At 40.4% G+C, this 15,327-nt stretch overlaps 1 protein-coding gene across 6 annotated transcripts in view; it reads right to left on the reverse strand.

The window, feature by feature from the left end:
* LOC139466828 (SCO-spondin-like) overlaps nucleotides 1-13,817 on the reverse strand; it is a 33,941-nt gene extending 20,124 nt beyond the window's left edge. Inside the window, exons 1-8 of one of the 6 annotated variants that reach the window (XM_071248532.1) lie at nucleotides 13,597-13,809; nucleotides 12,733-12,811; nucleotides 6,154-6,414; nucleotides 5,670-5,870; nucleotides 4,723-4,920; nucleotides 2,030-2,299; nucleotides 1,704-1,901; nucleotides 270-521 (exon numbers count right to left, since the gene is read on the reverse strand). In XM_071248532.1, the coding sequence (XP_071104633.1) occupies nucleotides 270-521; nucleotides 1,704-1,901; nucleotides 2,030-2,299; nucleotides 4,723-4,920; nucleotides 5,670-5,870; nucleotides 6,154-6,414; nucleotides 12,733-12,811; nucleotides 13,597-13,773 (1,636 nt within the window). In that variant the 5' untranslated portion in view covers nucleotides 13,774-13,809. Of the gene's footprint in view, nucleotides 1-269; nucleotides 522-1,703; nucleotides 1,902-2,029; nucleotides 2,300-4,722; nucleotides 4,921-5,669; nucleotides 5,873-6,152; nucleotides 6,415-12,732; nucleotides 12,812-13,034; nucleotides 13,237-13,596 lie in introns of those variants that run through there. The other 5 variants (XM_071248534.1, XM_071248535.1, XM_071248537.1 and 2 more) reach the window with 5 other exon arrangements.
* Between the last annotated feature and the right edge of the window lie 1,510 nt (nucleotides 13,818-15,327).

Genomic DNA, 15,327 nt, shown 5'->3' on the forward strand with positions numbered 1-15,327 from the left:
ACGTTTCATGCCAGATACATGAGATTGATGTCATCATACCTCAGTACAAAGATATGATATACTTATTAATGTTAATTCATATATTTATTGAATACGATGCATAAACAAATAAGCATTGCAATATTTCTGTTACCTGAGAAATATGCAATTTTCAGTCATGACTGCTCGACTCGTAACAGTTTCAAGGTTTGTAGGTCTTTCGGCGAGAAAACCATGTTATCTGACAAGATCACCCATGTATCATCAAGATACTGTAAGCACGTGTGTACCTGTTAACCATGCGGATGTCACGTCCCCACTGACTGTGAGTGTATAACGCCCGGAGTCCGACACTTGAGCATTGCTGATGAAGAAATTATGGTTCTTGCCAGAAGAAGAGATCTGATATCTGGAACCTCCAGTGATTCTGACACCATCACGTTGCCATGCCCCCGCGAGACCTGGCTGGCTCACGATGACCTGCAAGACCACGGCTTGACCGACTGGGACAGATATATTCCTCAGGCCGGATTCAATAGTGCCTTGATATGTGAGAGAAAATGTTCAAGACGAGTGCTCGCATTTGTATGGAGAAAATTGTTAAGTATTCAATAGCATATTAAGCATGCTAAAATCTAAATTAATCGATGTAATCCAAGGTAATCAACGATCTTAGATCTAAGCAGATTACTAGCCGACGTCGATTGGCAGGATACCAGTATGGAGAAGTTTATCCAAAGAGTTCAATATGTCCTGAAGTTCATACAAAAGTTATTCAGGGTGCTCATGATCATATTCATACCTCCAATAATATGTGAGCCACACATAAAAGAACTATTTGATAAGCATTGCTTAGAATTTGACGGAGGTCCTCGTGGACACAGTTAATGCAGATCAACTTCTTTCATATACTCTTATACTGTTACAGACTTGCTTTACAACGGAATAGGTATCTTCTCCGAAACGTCTCTATATGATATAATAAAGTAGTTGTGTCTACTTTGAAATTAAAGAACCTCCAATCAACTATCTTTCAAGTTTCATAAATACATCATACAACGCATTACCTTTGACCTGACTAACTCTTTGGTTCAATAACCACGCCATCAAAAGCGAAAGTTGAGTCAAAACTATAAAAGCAAACCAAATAAAGGCCATGAGGTGACACGAGCAATGCTGAAGCTAATGTACATGTCCTGTCATGTCCTACAATAGCGAAAATGCAGTGCCCTATTTGCTGTTCCAGCTTAATGTTAAGGGAAAATATATGCTAGTACCAAAAAGCCTTGTCAGTAATCACTCACTCATTGACTCATTGACTCACTGACTCACTGACTCACTCAACGAGAGAAACAAAGAGATCTAGAATAAATGAGAGATGATCCATCCATCATAACTAAGTGGGGAGGATATCATTTCAAGTGAGTCAATTAAAAACGTTTTCGAAATTGGTATTATCAAGAGACGTCATTTAAGCTTAAACAGCGAGTGAAGTATTATTTCGAGATAACAGGATTTATGTTAAGTAGGAAAATGTTGATGCCATATGCCATGTATATGAGAGAGAATATCAGTGTTTTAGTAAAAAAGGATTAACCATATTACAGCCATTACAAAGCAAGTTCTTCGGTCTAACGAACGAAAGCTTTAACCACTATGCTACCAATAAACTTCAAGTAAAATGCCGTACAGAAACAAAACGTCCGACGTCTTTGTATACATACCACAGGTAGTGGGTCCACACTCTTGAGTATCATTTTGACTGCTTTGACCCGGACAGGAAGCTCCACCATTGATGGGAGCTGGGTTAGTACAGGTCCTGGATCTGGAGAGGGAGCGTCTGGCTGTAGGACCACACGTGGCAGGACAGGAGGGACCACTCCACTGTGTCCACTGACTCCAGTTCCCGTTTACTGGTGTGTCTAAAGCCATACATGAATGTAAGCATTCAGTACCCAAAACCCATTACAATGCTAACACATCAACATTCTAGTTGTATCGACAAAGACTTGAGCAATCAAATACTATAATACTGAACAAAAAGACATACTTGAGCCTTGAACTGTCAACTGGGCTGAGGTCGTCTCTCCATTAGCAGTGAAGGAATACTGCCCAGAGTCGGACACTTGTAGACCAGAGATAAACAGAATCTGAGCATTGCCACTTGTAACAAGCTGATGGTTGGCGTCTGCGGTTATCGTGACACCGTCCTTTGTCCAGACACCTGTGACACCTGACTGAGTAAGGTCCACCTGGAATATCACCTGTCCACCAACGGACTTAGTCACGTCCAACAGTTGCCGTGCAAAGATAGACGTCACTGTAACAACATGATTGTGTATATTAGAAAACATTTTCATCAAACCTATTTCAAATATTTGTTTTCCTGTACATATCTTAGAGGCGTCTTCCATGTCATTGTTGGACATGAGCTGATACGTATATAATCGACGGTTCTTTAAAATAGTCAATGAATCGCATCACAAGTAATTTTTCCTGTGTGTACTTTTTTTTAGAGCAACGTCGACACAACTGGCTGCACGGTTTCGAGACCTTATGTACCTCTGTAATTCAGAATTACCGAAAATACAACACGTATTTAACATAAGCAGGATAGTAAATTGCATGCTGAAAAGCACAATGCAGTGTTGTCAATACATGTGAAATGTCTTGTACCTGTGTTTATCAATCCTTATCATTATCAGGTAAATACAAATACACGGAATGATGTGGGCGATGTATACATGATCCAAAGTGGGATCCAACCACAGCAATTGTCATGTATGGAAAGTAGGAACGTTGTTTGTCTATTTTCACTGAGTCATCGTCTCGATACAATCACAGAACTGGAAAGTCACAAAACAACAACCCACAAGGAATGTATAATACACACATTAAAATGCAGCAAGAGCTTTTCTCCATAGCGTTTGAATGCAAACTGTAACAACTTGTCTCTGACCTGACCTTCAACGCCTTTGCCAGTCGCATCATCAATGATAAATGTCACCATTAATGTCTCCGCATTTTGGACACAGACATTCACGATTCTCTGTCACGTGACTGTTGTGACACCAGGTGTTTGCGAACCACGTGATCATGTCCTGACCAACTGATGGTCCCGTCAGAGACAATTAGAAAGGCGACTCTGTGTGTTTAAATAAACATGTACTTGGTCGATTGAATGGCAGTATGTCTAATACTATACTAAACAAAAACCGTCAGGGATCATCTATATTTTTGTGGATATTTTTATGAAATGGTGTGCTACGTCTTCACTACAAAATATATCTCCCAAAGTATTTAAGAACTGCCTTTACTTTGTGTGACTTCAGAGGAGTATGAATCTTCACAGAGTGAGGGCCAAACTGTATGAACGTCGGAGCTTGCGACGTCTGTGTTCTCAACATTCTTCACAAGAACATCTGTTGTAGTTTCCTTACGACAAATGTATTCAAATACTACCACGTTTGGATGTGAAAGGTCTGTTAAGAATTACCCCAACATCAAGTACAAAACATCAAAATGGCGGCCACGACAAACGTGACGGGAGAGAATGATTTCCGAAGTCGCGGTTACATGTGTTCGTCCATTCTCCTACCCAGAGTTCCATGCGACCAGCTTCGCGCCTCTGCCACAGGCCAGCGCCATGTAACAAGTCGTCACAAGTCGTCTTACACAGTCCATTCAAGATATTGCATTATGTTTTTCATCTGTTTCATTTTTGACAAGTCTACATATCTACACAAATCTATGTTTAAGAATGGTTAACTTTCATTGAGAAAATATCCTAAATCGTGAAAAACTATTTCCATTTGCGTAGTTATCCTATGTTTACATTGGTTGTACGGCTCCGCGTGCTGTTATAGGGAGAGCTAGCGATACGGTCACTTTGATGTGTAAATATAGAATTGTTATGCAACTCACTGTCGCAGTTGTAGTAGCATATTTATACAATATGCAAAACAGTATGTAAAGCGTCACAAATACTTGCATTAGTCTGTTCTATTCTGATTTCTGAAAAAAGTACGTTTGTTTACAAACAAGTCCGGTCACGTGATATGCCAATTAGCCTCTCTCAGTGGTGTTAGGCTAAGTCACCACTGCGCCGGAGTGTGGTGTTAGTCAACATCTATCAGTTGGTCGTTCATTGAAATGTGATAATAAAGATGCGTCAAATTTATGCGAAGGTAAATTCATATATTGCTGAAGACTGTAACTGTCAGACCAGACACGGATCGAGTCGACAGACTACTACAGTAGTTTAATTTTTATGTGCATTTCTTCGTTTTGTTCACAAAGATGGGTTGTAACGGGGATGTTCGTCAACGGGCATGCAGTCAAACTCTCTGATGTTTCTCAGTGCATGCTAAAACACGGAGTTCAAGATTAAAGGGTCTAAATGATCAGAAACAACGCTTCTCTATGTGTACGTGACTTGGAAATGCGGAAGTAGCCCGTCATTAATATTGATAAAGTCATTTCAAGAATACGGTCGCGTGAAATACGAATGACGTTAAATTGTGACGTTCATACACTTATGAAGGTCAATTACGCGGTCACGTGACTGAGATCTCGTCAAATGGAAAAGCCATACACTTTTGTTGTATATACCACAATTTACCGGCCCACATTCAACTTCATTAATTTGACTAGGTTGACCAGGGCAGGTCAAATGGAAAAGCCGTATATCGTGCAAAATTTACATATAAAAAATATATGACGATATGGTTCTTTTGTTCGTACCACAGGTAGCTGGACCACACTCTCGAGTTTCACTTTGACTGCTTTGACCCGGACAGGGAGTTCCACCATTGCTGGGAGCTGGGTCAGTACAGGTCCTGGATCTGGAGACGGGGCGTCTGGCTGTAGGACCACACGTGGCAGGACAGGTGGAACCACTCCACTGTGTCCACTGACCCCAGTTCCCGTTAACTGCAGGGGCTATAATTATAATGAAATCGTCTCTTTTGGTAATCCATAACCAGCAGGATGAAATGGTAATGTGACTGTTAACCTTCTAGCACCCCACAGGCAGCTTGGTTTGTATACCCCCCAGGGAGCTGAGAATGAAAATCGCGTGCACACTGATCCATCGACCAGTATTAATGTAGCACTTTAAGCACACCTCAGGGTGTGGATCTGGACCAAATATTTACACATTATGATAACTGTTTCTGGATCAACAGAGAAAACATACGTTATAGAAACAACCTATGCTTTGTAATGTTTGTTTGTTGTTTAACGCCGTGCTCAGCAATATTCCACTTATATGAACGCGGTCTGTAAATTATTGAGTCTGAACCAGACAATCCAGTGATTGACATCATGAGCATCGATCCACGCATTTGGGATCGATGACATGCACCAACCAAATCAGCGAGTCTAACCACCCGATCCCGTTAGTCGCTTGTTACGACAAGCATAGTCGCCTTTTACCAAAGCATGGGTAAAAACTATGCTCTATGTAAACCTATGAAGTTATCTTAATGACTCTTAAACATTTCATGACGGTTCCCGGATTTGCCACAGAAGTGTCCTAGGCAATGTGAGCCTTCCAGAACAAACAACCATGCTGAATGCAGTAATACATGCTTTGGAATAAGTGAGTGGATTTACGCCACATGGAGCAGCATCTTGGTTATTTCAAGTGGGAGGAGCATCCAAACTGAAAAAGCCTGACGTGTACATACCACAGGTAGTGGGTCCACACTCTTGAGTATCACTTTGACTGCTTTGACCCGGACAGGAAGCTCCACCACTGCTGGGGGCTGGGTTAGTACAGGTCCTGGATCTGTAGACGGGGCCTCTGGCTGTAGGACCACACGTGGCAGGACAGGAGGGACTACTCCACTGTGTCCACTGACCCCAGTTCCCGTCCACTGGACCTGAAGCTATACAGGCAGGCATCCTTACACAGAGAAGTGTTTATTATAGATTTAGTTCAAAAGAGTATCAAAGTTGTACATAATATAACTGCATATATTTGCCCTTATTCATGTTCATTCACACTATGACTGTGCTCGATGTCGATTGGAGAGTCGTGAGTGACCGTCCCATATACAACATAGAATGGGAAACAGGACAACATGACATGAACCAAAGAACAATAGGTTATTTTATGTCATAATCTGATAGAGTTATTGTATGTGTCGGTGACTCTGCTACTACACCTACCTCCCACTATGAGATAGGCTGACGTGGACCGGCCCTGTATAGTGTAGGTATATCTTCCACCGTCAGATGCCGCGACGCCAAATACGAACAGCTGGCGATATAGGTCAGTGACGGAAATTATCAGTTTGCCTTGTACAGGGGAGAGTGGGGTGCCATCCTTGGACCACTCTCCGTCTCCCGTGACTCCAGCAACGACTTGAACGTCGAAATAGGAAGTCCCTCCAGGCGCAGCCGTGGCATTTTTCATGGTGAGCTGAAAAACTGGGAAACAGTCGTTCGTTAGGAATGTTATTATTTATTCAACGCTTGCCATTATAAATTATAAGATAAATAACAGCTTCTCGGGACAATGTCTACAACACTCGAGTAGTGACTCATTATAAACTGAACAATCATAAACTCATCAGACAAACACCTGACATCGTCACTCATCAACACATGCTCATGATAAAGTCGGAATCGTGCAATGCAGTCATTTAGCCGAGATATCTCATGGAAAGGGGTTTGCTGCTGTTATTCACCAAACGCATTTCTTCCTGCCCACCACAAATAATCAAAACATTTGTAAAGATGTATCATAATTAAAACGGCCACTCATATTATAATTTGTTTGGACAACTTCTTCCAAGGCATCATTATAGTTGTTCTGATTTTATTACGGAGTGAACTCCTCTCGTTTAAGAATACATTCCCCTATGTCGCATATGGTTTGACCATCATATAGCTGTATACTGAATCCTTAGTTTCCATAGTGTAGCCGTTAACTTGAACAGACGTGTTTTGCAAAGCATGCTACCACAGGGATAAAATTCTGTATGGTTTGGAATTAAGAAGGTCGATGTAAACATCTTAGAACCGATATATGGACGTCCATACCGAACACTGTTCTACACAGTCGATCTTCGTTAAGAGTTGATCGATACTGCATTTCTCATATATTGAATATCGACTTACGAAGCCACAATATTCCAGTTCCAGTTCACTCCGCTTCCGACATGTGACTTGTAAATATCGGCGAACATTTATCTTATAGTCGATCGCCGGTTATTCATGTAAGCTATTTTGCCCTTCAAGCCAAATAGAATCTGGTACTTAAGTATATCACGGACTGTCTCACTGTGCGTCAGGACAACGCAGGTATCGATCGTGGTGCACGCAGAACAAAGATAATCATTAAGTCGAAACTGGCATTCGAGCCCTGACCACCGGATTCTGTCAGCGTCTATTCAAACGTACCCATGTGGGGGGACTAGTGTTTTGGTGTTCAGTGTGTAGACTAGTTGAATGTCAAGCAGGAAGTCCCTTGATCCCCACCTACACAAAACTCAAGAAATAAAACTACAAAATACTGTCGTGGTATTTTTGTGTCATCAGAGACTCGTCTCGCGGAGTGATAATAAGTTAACCTTGTCTACCTTGTCGCCAATATACATGAGTGTTGGCTCTGATAATCCAGTGATTGCATGAGCAAGGATCAATGTTGTCGGGGCACTGCAACCAGGTCACACGTGTTGAACATCGGATACTCATGAGACGGCTGAGAACCAAAGAATACCAAGAATACTGGTGACATACTCTGACCATGATTCCCAAAGATGAGACAGGCAAGGGAACAAGTGACATGCCCTATCTATGAGTTCCAACAGTGAGACAGGCAAGGGTACTGGTGACATACTCTATCCATGAGTTCCAACATTGAGACAGGCATTGGTACTGGTGACATACTCTATCCATGAGTTCCAACAGTGAGACAGGCAAGGGTACTGGTGACATACTCTATCCTTGACTCCCAAAGATGAGACAGGCAAGGGAACAAGTGACATACTCTATCTATGAGTTCCAACAATGAGACAGACAAGGGTACTGGTGACATACTCTATCTATGAGTCCCAACAATGAGACAGGCAAGGGTACTGGTGACATACACTATCTATGAGTCCCAACAATGAGACAGGCAAGGGTACTGGTTACATACTCTATCTATGAGTCCCAACAATGAGACAGGCAAGGGTACTGGTGCACACTCTATCCATGAGTTCCAACAATGAGACAGACAAGGGAACTGATGACATACTCTATCTATGAGTTCCAACAATGAGACAGGCATGGGTACTGTGGCATACATTACCACTGAGTTTAAACAATGAGACAAGTCTGGGTACTGTGACGTTGTCTGTTCATGAGATCCAACACTGAGACTAGACTGGGGACTGGGAACCTGTTCTGTCCCGCAATCCCCACAGGGAACGCCAAGTGGAACCTCTTGGCGTCTATTGTTCAGTGTTTTACAACCCACACAACTTGACATAACTGAGTCATACCTCTAATCGGACGAATATATCGACTACACTATATGTCACGCTTCACCGACCACACACAGTACAACTCAGCGTGCAGTATCCCCCTCACAGGTATGCGAAACGGAACACACAAAGTATCTGGGAGTCTATCAAAGCAGTTTCGTGAGCTCCATGTGATATTGCGTCGTTAAATTCCCGGAGATATACATAGCGGTTAATAGCTCCCCGTCCCTGTGAGGCATGCGTTATGAGGTCGAGTTGACTCTGTGTCACACGGCAGTAGGGGGAATTACATTTGGAAAGAAACAGTGTTAATGTCACTTACACAATGACATGTGAATGAAGGGTGCTACTGGTAGAGCAGAAAGCTTATCCTGTCCACAGCCATGTAATGAAAACAATAAGCAAGGCTCAATGGATTTGCTTGAAAGAAAAATTCCTGATCGTTTGTGATATTTGAATATTTTACATGTACAATGTACCACATCCAAGGCCAATCTGGGATTCGAACTCAGGGTCATATGTTTCTAGCATGTCTAAGGACGCATTTGGCCGCATCCGTGCCCCGCAGAAATGATTGTATGTAAACTGGCCCATGCCTCCTCGTACTGAGCTACGAGATATGAAAATACTGAACTAACAAGGTCATCTGTTGAGATAATAGCTGTAGACTGTGTCTTTGGAAATGTTATTGTGTTATTATGCGAAATTCTTACTGGTATATTTTAACATTATCCTTTTTTAAAGTTTAAGCTTATTTTGTCAAATTTTCGATAAGTCAGAGGGTAAAAATACTTCAATCGGACTAGCACCGTGAAGATCCGGGTTAGAAAATGTCTTCAGCAACCCATGCTTGCGTAAAAGGTGACTATGCTTGTCGTAAGAGGCCACTAATGGGATCGGATACAATGAGTGAATTGTCTGTTTCTGATGAACGGCCCATTAACAAAACTGAAGATGAGCCGTGTGAAATGTCAATGCCAAAGTATATTTGAGTTTGACACGTGAATACTCTTTAATAATATTGTATGAGAAAAATACATTCATACAATGAAATCGAAAAGATATGCATAAAATTAACAGGTTTTTCAATGTTTAAGTGTTTAAATAAGAAAGTTGATAAACATGAACACTAATACAGTAACAGCTCGATTATGTACTACAGTAAACCCTTACACTTATGGTATGCTGACAATGCTAATGGCGATGATGATATATAGTTATGTCTGTTATAGTTGGCTATAAAGTAGTTTTTATAGGATCTATGGCTTCCGACCCCTACAAGGAGTTCCAAACTATTACTTTACACATGTTCATTGCACCTTGTTGCCATATAGCCAGGTGTACAGAAACAGACATTTGCTTCTGAATGTTAGGGATAAAGGTGTTGAAGGCTTTTTCTGTATGTATTTCTGGAGCACCGGCTATATTGTACCTCGAACCCAGGCAATCATTCATCTTTGGAAATATAGAAAATTTAAGGGTTTAGCAAACAAGGAATTTTCCTGTTTGGGTTTTAATGTGTGTTCGCTGTTGGCTAGGTTTTAGGTTTAAATCGTGTTTATAACTAGTGGTAGGCCTAGATCCTCGACTAGAGATTGAGGTTTTGCTATGTCAGTTACATGTAAATTCCGTATGATGTTATGTGTGTGTATCAGATATGGTTCTTGTTGCTATCTGGCGCTCGGCATTAAAGGCATAAAACAAGGACTGGTCGGCCTGGAGTCAGTATGCTGTGTCAGAGAGGGATATTCATCTTAAAATGCGGGTTGGTATCTCAATGGGTCAGCACTATAAAACCGACATTTCACATCAACTGCAAAAATCCGTCTCCATATTCTTCTGGTATATAACATATGGTTGTTCTGAAAATGATACCTAACTTGTACAGATGTATGTCTACGTGCATATTGTTGTTCTGAAAATGATACCTAACTTGTATTGATGTATGTGTACGTGCATATTATGTACTGAAAATGATACCTACCTTGTATAAATGTATGTCTACGTGCATAGTGTTGTTCTGAAAATGATACCTAACTTGTATAGATGTATGTGTAAGTGACTATGGTTCATCTGAAAATGATACCTAACGTGTATAGATGTATATGCACGTGCATATGGTTGGTCTGAAAATGATACCTTACTTGTATAGATGTATGTGTACGTGCATATGGTTCATCTGAAAATGATACCTAACGTGTATAGGTGTATGTGTACGTGCATATTGTTGTTCTGAAAATGATACCTACCTTGTATAGATGTATGTGTATATGCATATGGTTGGTCTCAAAATGATACCTAACTTGTATAGATGTATGTGTACGTGCATATTATGTTTTGAAAATGATACCTAACTTGTATAGATGTATGTGTACGTGCATATTATGTTTTGAAAATGATACCTAACTTGTATAGATGTATGTGTACGTGCATATTGTATTCTGAAATTAATACCTTGCTTGTATAGATGGATGTGTACGTGCATATGGTTGTTCTGAAAATGATACCTAATTGTATAGATGTATATGTATATGCATATTGTTGTTCTGAAAATGATACCTACCTTGTATAGATGTATGTGTACGTGCATATTGTTGTTCTGAAAATGATACCTAACTTGTATAGATGTATGTGTATATGCAAATGGTTGTTCTGAAAATGATACCTACCTTGTATATATGTATGTGTAAGTGACTATGGTTGGTCGGAAATGATACTTAGCTTGTATAGATGTGTATATATATATGTATATATACATGTGGTTGTTCTGAAAGTGACATCTGCCTATATATACATATGTGTATTATCCGTACGTGATTGTTCGGAAAAGGATATATGCCTTGTATAATTGTATATGTACGTACCAAAAAACGATGTCTACCTGTGTATGTATGTATTTTGGGGACGTGTATACAGTTATTCTGGAAATAATACCTACCTTGCACACATGTATATGTACTTGCACATGCTATTTTGCTGTAAATAATATCTGGCTTCATTATATGTATATCGGGTATGTACATATGGTTGTTCTCAAATGATATGTACCTTTATGTATGTATATGTATGCGCATATGGTTGTTCTGAAAATGAAAAGTGTCTTTTATATAATTATGTCTATTATGTGTATATAGTTGTTCTGAAAATGATATGTACCTTTTATGTATGTATATGTATGCGCATATGGTTGTTCTGAAAATGAAAAGTGTCTTTTATATATGTCTATTATGTGCATATGGTTGTTCTGAAAATGATATGTACCTTTTATATATGTCTATTATGTGCATGTGGGTGTTCTGATAATGATTTGTATTGCGTATATACGTATATGTATGTGCATATGGTGGTGCTGAAAATGATATGTATCATTTATATATGAATATTATGTGCATATGGTTGTTCTGATAATGATATGTATTGTTTAGATACGTATATGTATGTGCATATGGTTGTGCTGAAATTGATATCTATTTTTTATATATGTATGAGCATATGGTTATTCGTGTTAAACTGCGGGTTGGTATCTCAGTGAGTTAGCACTATAAAACCGGCATTAGTCCGGACTAGTACAAGTAGACACACGCACGCGCGTGTTTGCTTGTCGTTATATACGTGTAATAATCTTGGACGCAACGTTAAACCCCATTTCACATCAACTGCAAAAATCTGTCTCCATAAAAGCATTTGATTTCATGCATGAAGATGGTCCAGCAATGTAAATGGTATATACATAAACGCAGTGGATTCCTTTATGTAGATATATTTACATTGTAAAAGATATAAATTGTGACCTCTAAATCACATTGACTTTTGTTATATTAACGATAATATTATGAACAAAAGTTCTGATTCACTGAAAAGTGAATTCAGAAAAATATTGATACATGGCCATATATATGTCTGTGTATATGTGTGTGTGTGCTTGTGTGTGTGTATGTGTGTGTGTGTTTGTATGTTCTGAAAATGATATGTATCTTTTATATATCTATGTGCATATGGTTGTTCTGAAAATGATTAACACATATGTATCAATTATGTATACTCTCAGCAGTGTGTGTGTGCGTGTGTGTTTGTGCGTGTGGACGGTGTCTGTGTGTTTATGTGTGGACGTTGTGTCTGTGTGTGTGTATGTGTGGACGTTGTGTCTGTGTGTGTGTGTATGTGTGGACGTTGTGTGTGTGTGAACGTTGTGTGTGTGTGGACGGTGTGTGTGTGTGTGTGTGTGTGTGTGTGTGTGTGTGTGTGTGTGTGTGTAATTACTTCCAAATCCTCTTACCTTCTTGTTGATATGTGGACGGTAAGTTGATAAATATTAGTATCCCTGGTATAATCAGACATCTCAATGGCGACGCCATCTGAACAAAAAGGCATACATTAACAACAGGCAAACCATGATTTCAATAAACAGACACATATACCTGTTCATATGTTACAGAGCAGAGATATGTAGCATATCATTAAACTCTATATGAAAACATAATCATGATAGTAAGGGTTAAGATGTTCCGTTTGTCAATAATACACATGGTAGTTTTAGTACATGAATAGGAACAGTTTTAGTCTTGATCAGAAACACACCTGAACCAGTAAGTGGAAAACCTGCGTTACCTTCGAAACTAGCTCTGTGAGTGTTGTTCAATTCACAATATAGACAGGATCACACCCAACATTAATATGTTGTGACCGGTTGGAGGGAGTTTCTCTTGGCCTCACCCTTCCAGCAAGTCACTGGTCCCACACCCCACGTGATTGTGAAATAAGCTGCGGGCTTATTGTACATTGGACCGCCACACACCCATGTTGACGACACGTCCCTATTATGTCCGCTCCACGTAACAGAGCCTACCCAAGCTGCTGTAGGCTGATTTGTCGGGTAGGGCATGTTATGCGGTGCGTGGATAAATTCTATACCTTTTTGATACAGTCCGGTCAGAAAGGGATTTGTAAGCAGATTGGATTCCTATCAATCATGGGTATTGATTAAGTGGAATCGGATATTAACTTCTTGCTAAAATTATAAAGAGAAACCACGCATGTGTTAATGTACCCGAACTTGACTAGGTAGAACATAGATGTGTGAGAAACTACGAGAAACGAAGCTCAGGATCAATCAATATATTCAGATATGTTGTTTCATTACCTTGCTACGAATGCCGTCGTTGACAAGCTTTTTCTCTCTTGTGTCGACAACCACACACCCGTCAGCTGGTATCAGCGCGGTTGGACTAAAACGCCTGTTGTCGTCAAACCAGACAAACCACTTCGTTCTATTATTTACGTTCGTGCATGCATTAATAGTTTTTGTAGTCCATGACATCAAGGGGCAAGATCAGCTTTTGTAAGAAGTAGTGAATGAGGGATATGACATGTCTGTGTTCGCTAAGTAATCAACAGTTAGCTGTAGTCCTCGTAACTTACAGTGTACAGAAAGGTTCCAAACAGAATATGCTAGAGATGGGGTTATATCACGTGATCACATGACTACAGATCGCCTTAATATGTTATGTGTTAAGTGTGCTGTACAACATACATAACACAACCTGATAATCTACAGGCAATGATTTGTACTTTACATCGAACGGCTTCTCTATGCTTGTTTACATGTTGTAGCTTGGGAACGCTATCGATTAGTGTCGTCTGTATATCAGTCAGAACATATGATGCAAATCAATCATCAACTATCGATCTGCTTGATGGTCCATTACAATATATGCAAATAGGAGTAAAGGGTATCCTATTTCTTAAACTAAATTCACATCACATTTTGCATAGCAGCTTTGGCATAGTTAGCTGTGTAGTATGAGCATCTCCTCCAGATTCCACACGACCGTGGAGTATCCATGGAAGCAAGGTGGAGAGAATGCGTCTGTCATGCCTCTCTTATCTAGCAGGTCGTAACGATTTAGTGTTGGAAAATGGGTTGTGGGAAAATATCATTCTGGTGTTTCTTTAGACAGTGGGCCTGGCTTTGTATGTAGTACAATGTCGTTGTGTCGAGTCTTTAGTCACGCTCTGAATGTCGCGGGACGATGTCTTGACTCCTTAACGTACTCCCCTGCTGTTGTGAGTGTACGGTGCGTGACGACCTAAATCATCTGAGCATGTCATATGTATTTTGCACTTGTTTATAAGTATTTATTGTAAATCAAGTCACGCGGTAAAGTGAAGGGATTGCTTATGATTGGCTGATATGTATTATCTTGACATAAAGTAGATGTTGGTGGTTGTATGTCTGACAGATGTACAACTGAGTTACCCAAGTGTAACCACTCAATGTAGCTTATTGGGTTAGATGAAGATCCGATGCTTGCCGTAAAAGGCGACTATGCTTGTCGTACGAGGCGACTAACAGGATCGGGTGGTCAGGCTCGCTGACTTGGTTAATGCATGTCATCGTATCCCAATTGCGTGGGCATCAGTATGCTGATATCAATCACTGGCTTGTCTGGTCCAGACTGATTATTTACACACCGCCGTCATACAGGTGGAATATTGCTGAGTGCGGCGTTAAACAACAAACAAACAAATCTTCGAGCTGGTCCAATCCACCCGTCATATATCCACCCTCCGCCACGAGCTGTCGGGTAGCCTAGTGGTTAAAGCGTTCGCTAGTCACGCCGAAGACCCGGGTTCGATTTCCGACATGGGTACAATGTGTGAAGCCCATTTCTGGTGTCCCCCGCCGTGATATTGCTGGAATATTGCTAAAAGCGGCGTGAAACCATACTCGCTACTCGTTGTTTATGCTTTGTTTAACGCCGCACTCAGCAATATTCAAACTATATGACGGCAGTCTGGAAATAATCGGCCAAGTCAGGCCAAGACAATCCAAACTCACTCACTCACTCACTATCCTCTCTCCCAACTATCT

Source organism: Haliotis cracherodii, unplaced genomic scaffold (genome assembly GCF_022045235.1).
Source record: "Haliotis cracherodii isolate W230 unplaced genomic scaffold, xgHalCrac1.p SCAF_19, whole genome shotgun sequence".
NCBI classification, from domain to species: Eukaryota; Metazoa; Mollusca; class Gastropoda; order Lepetellida; family Haliotidae; genus Haliotis; species Haliotis cracherodii.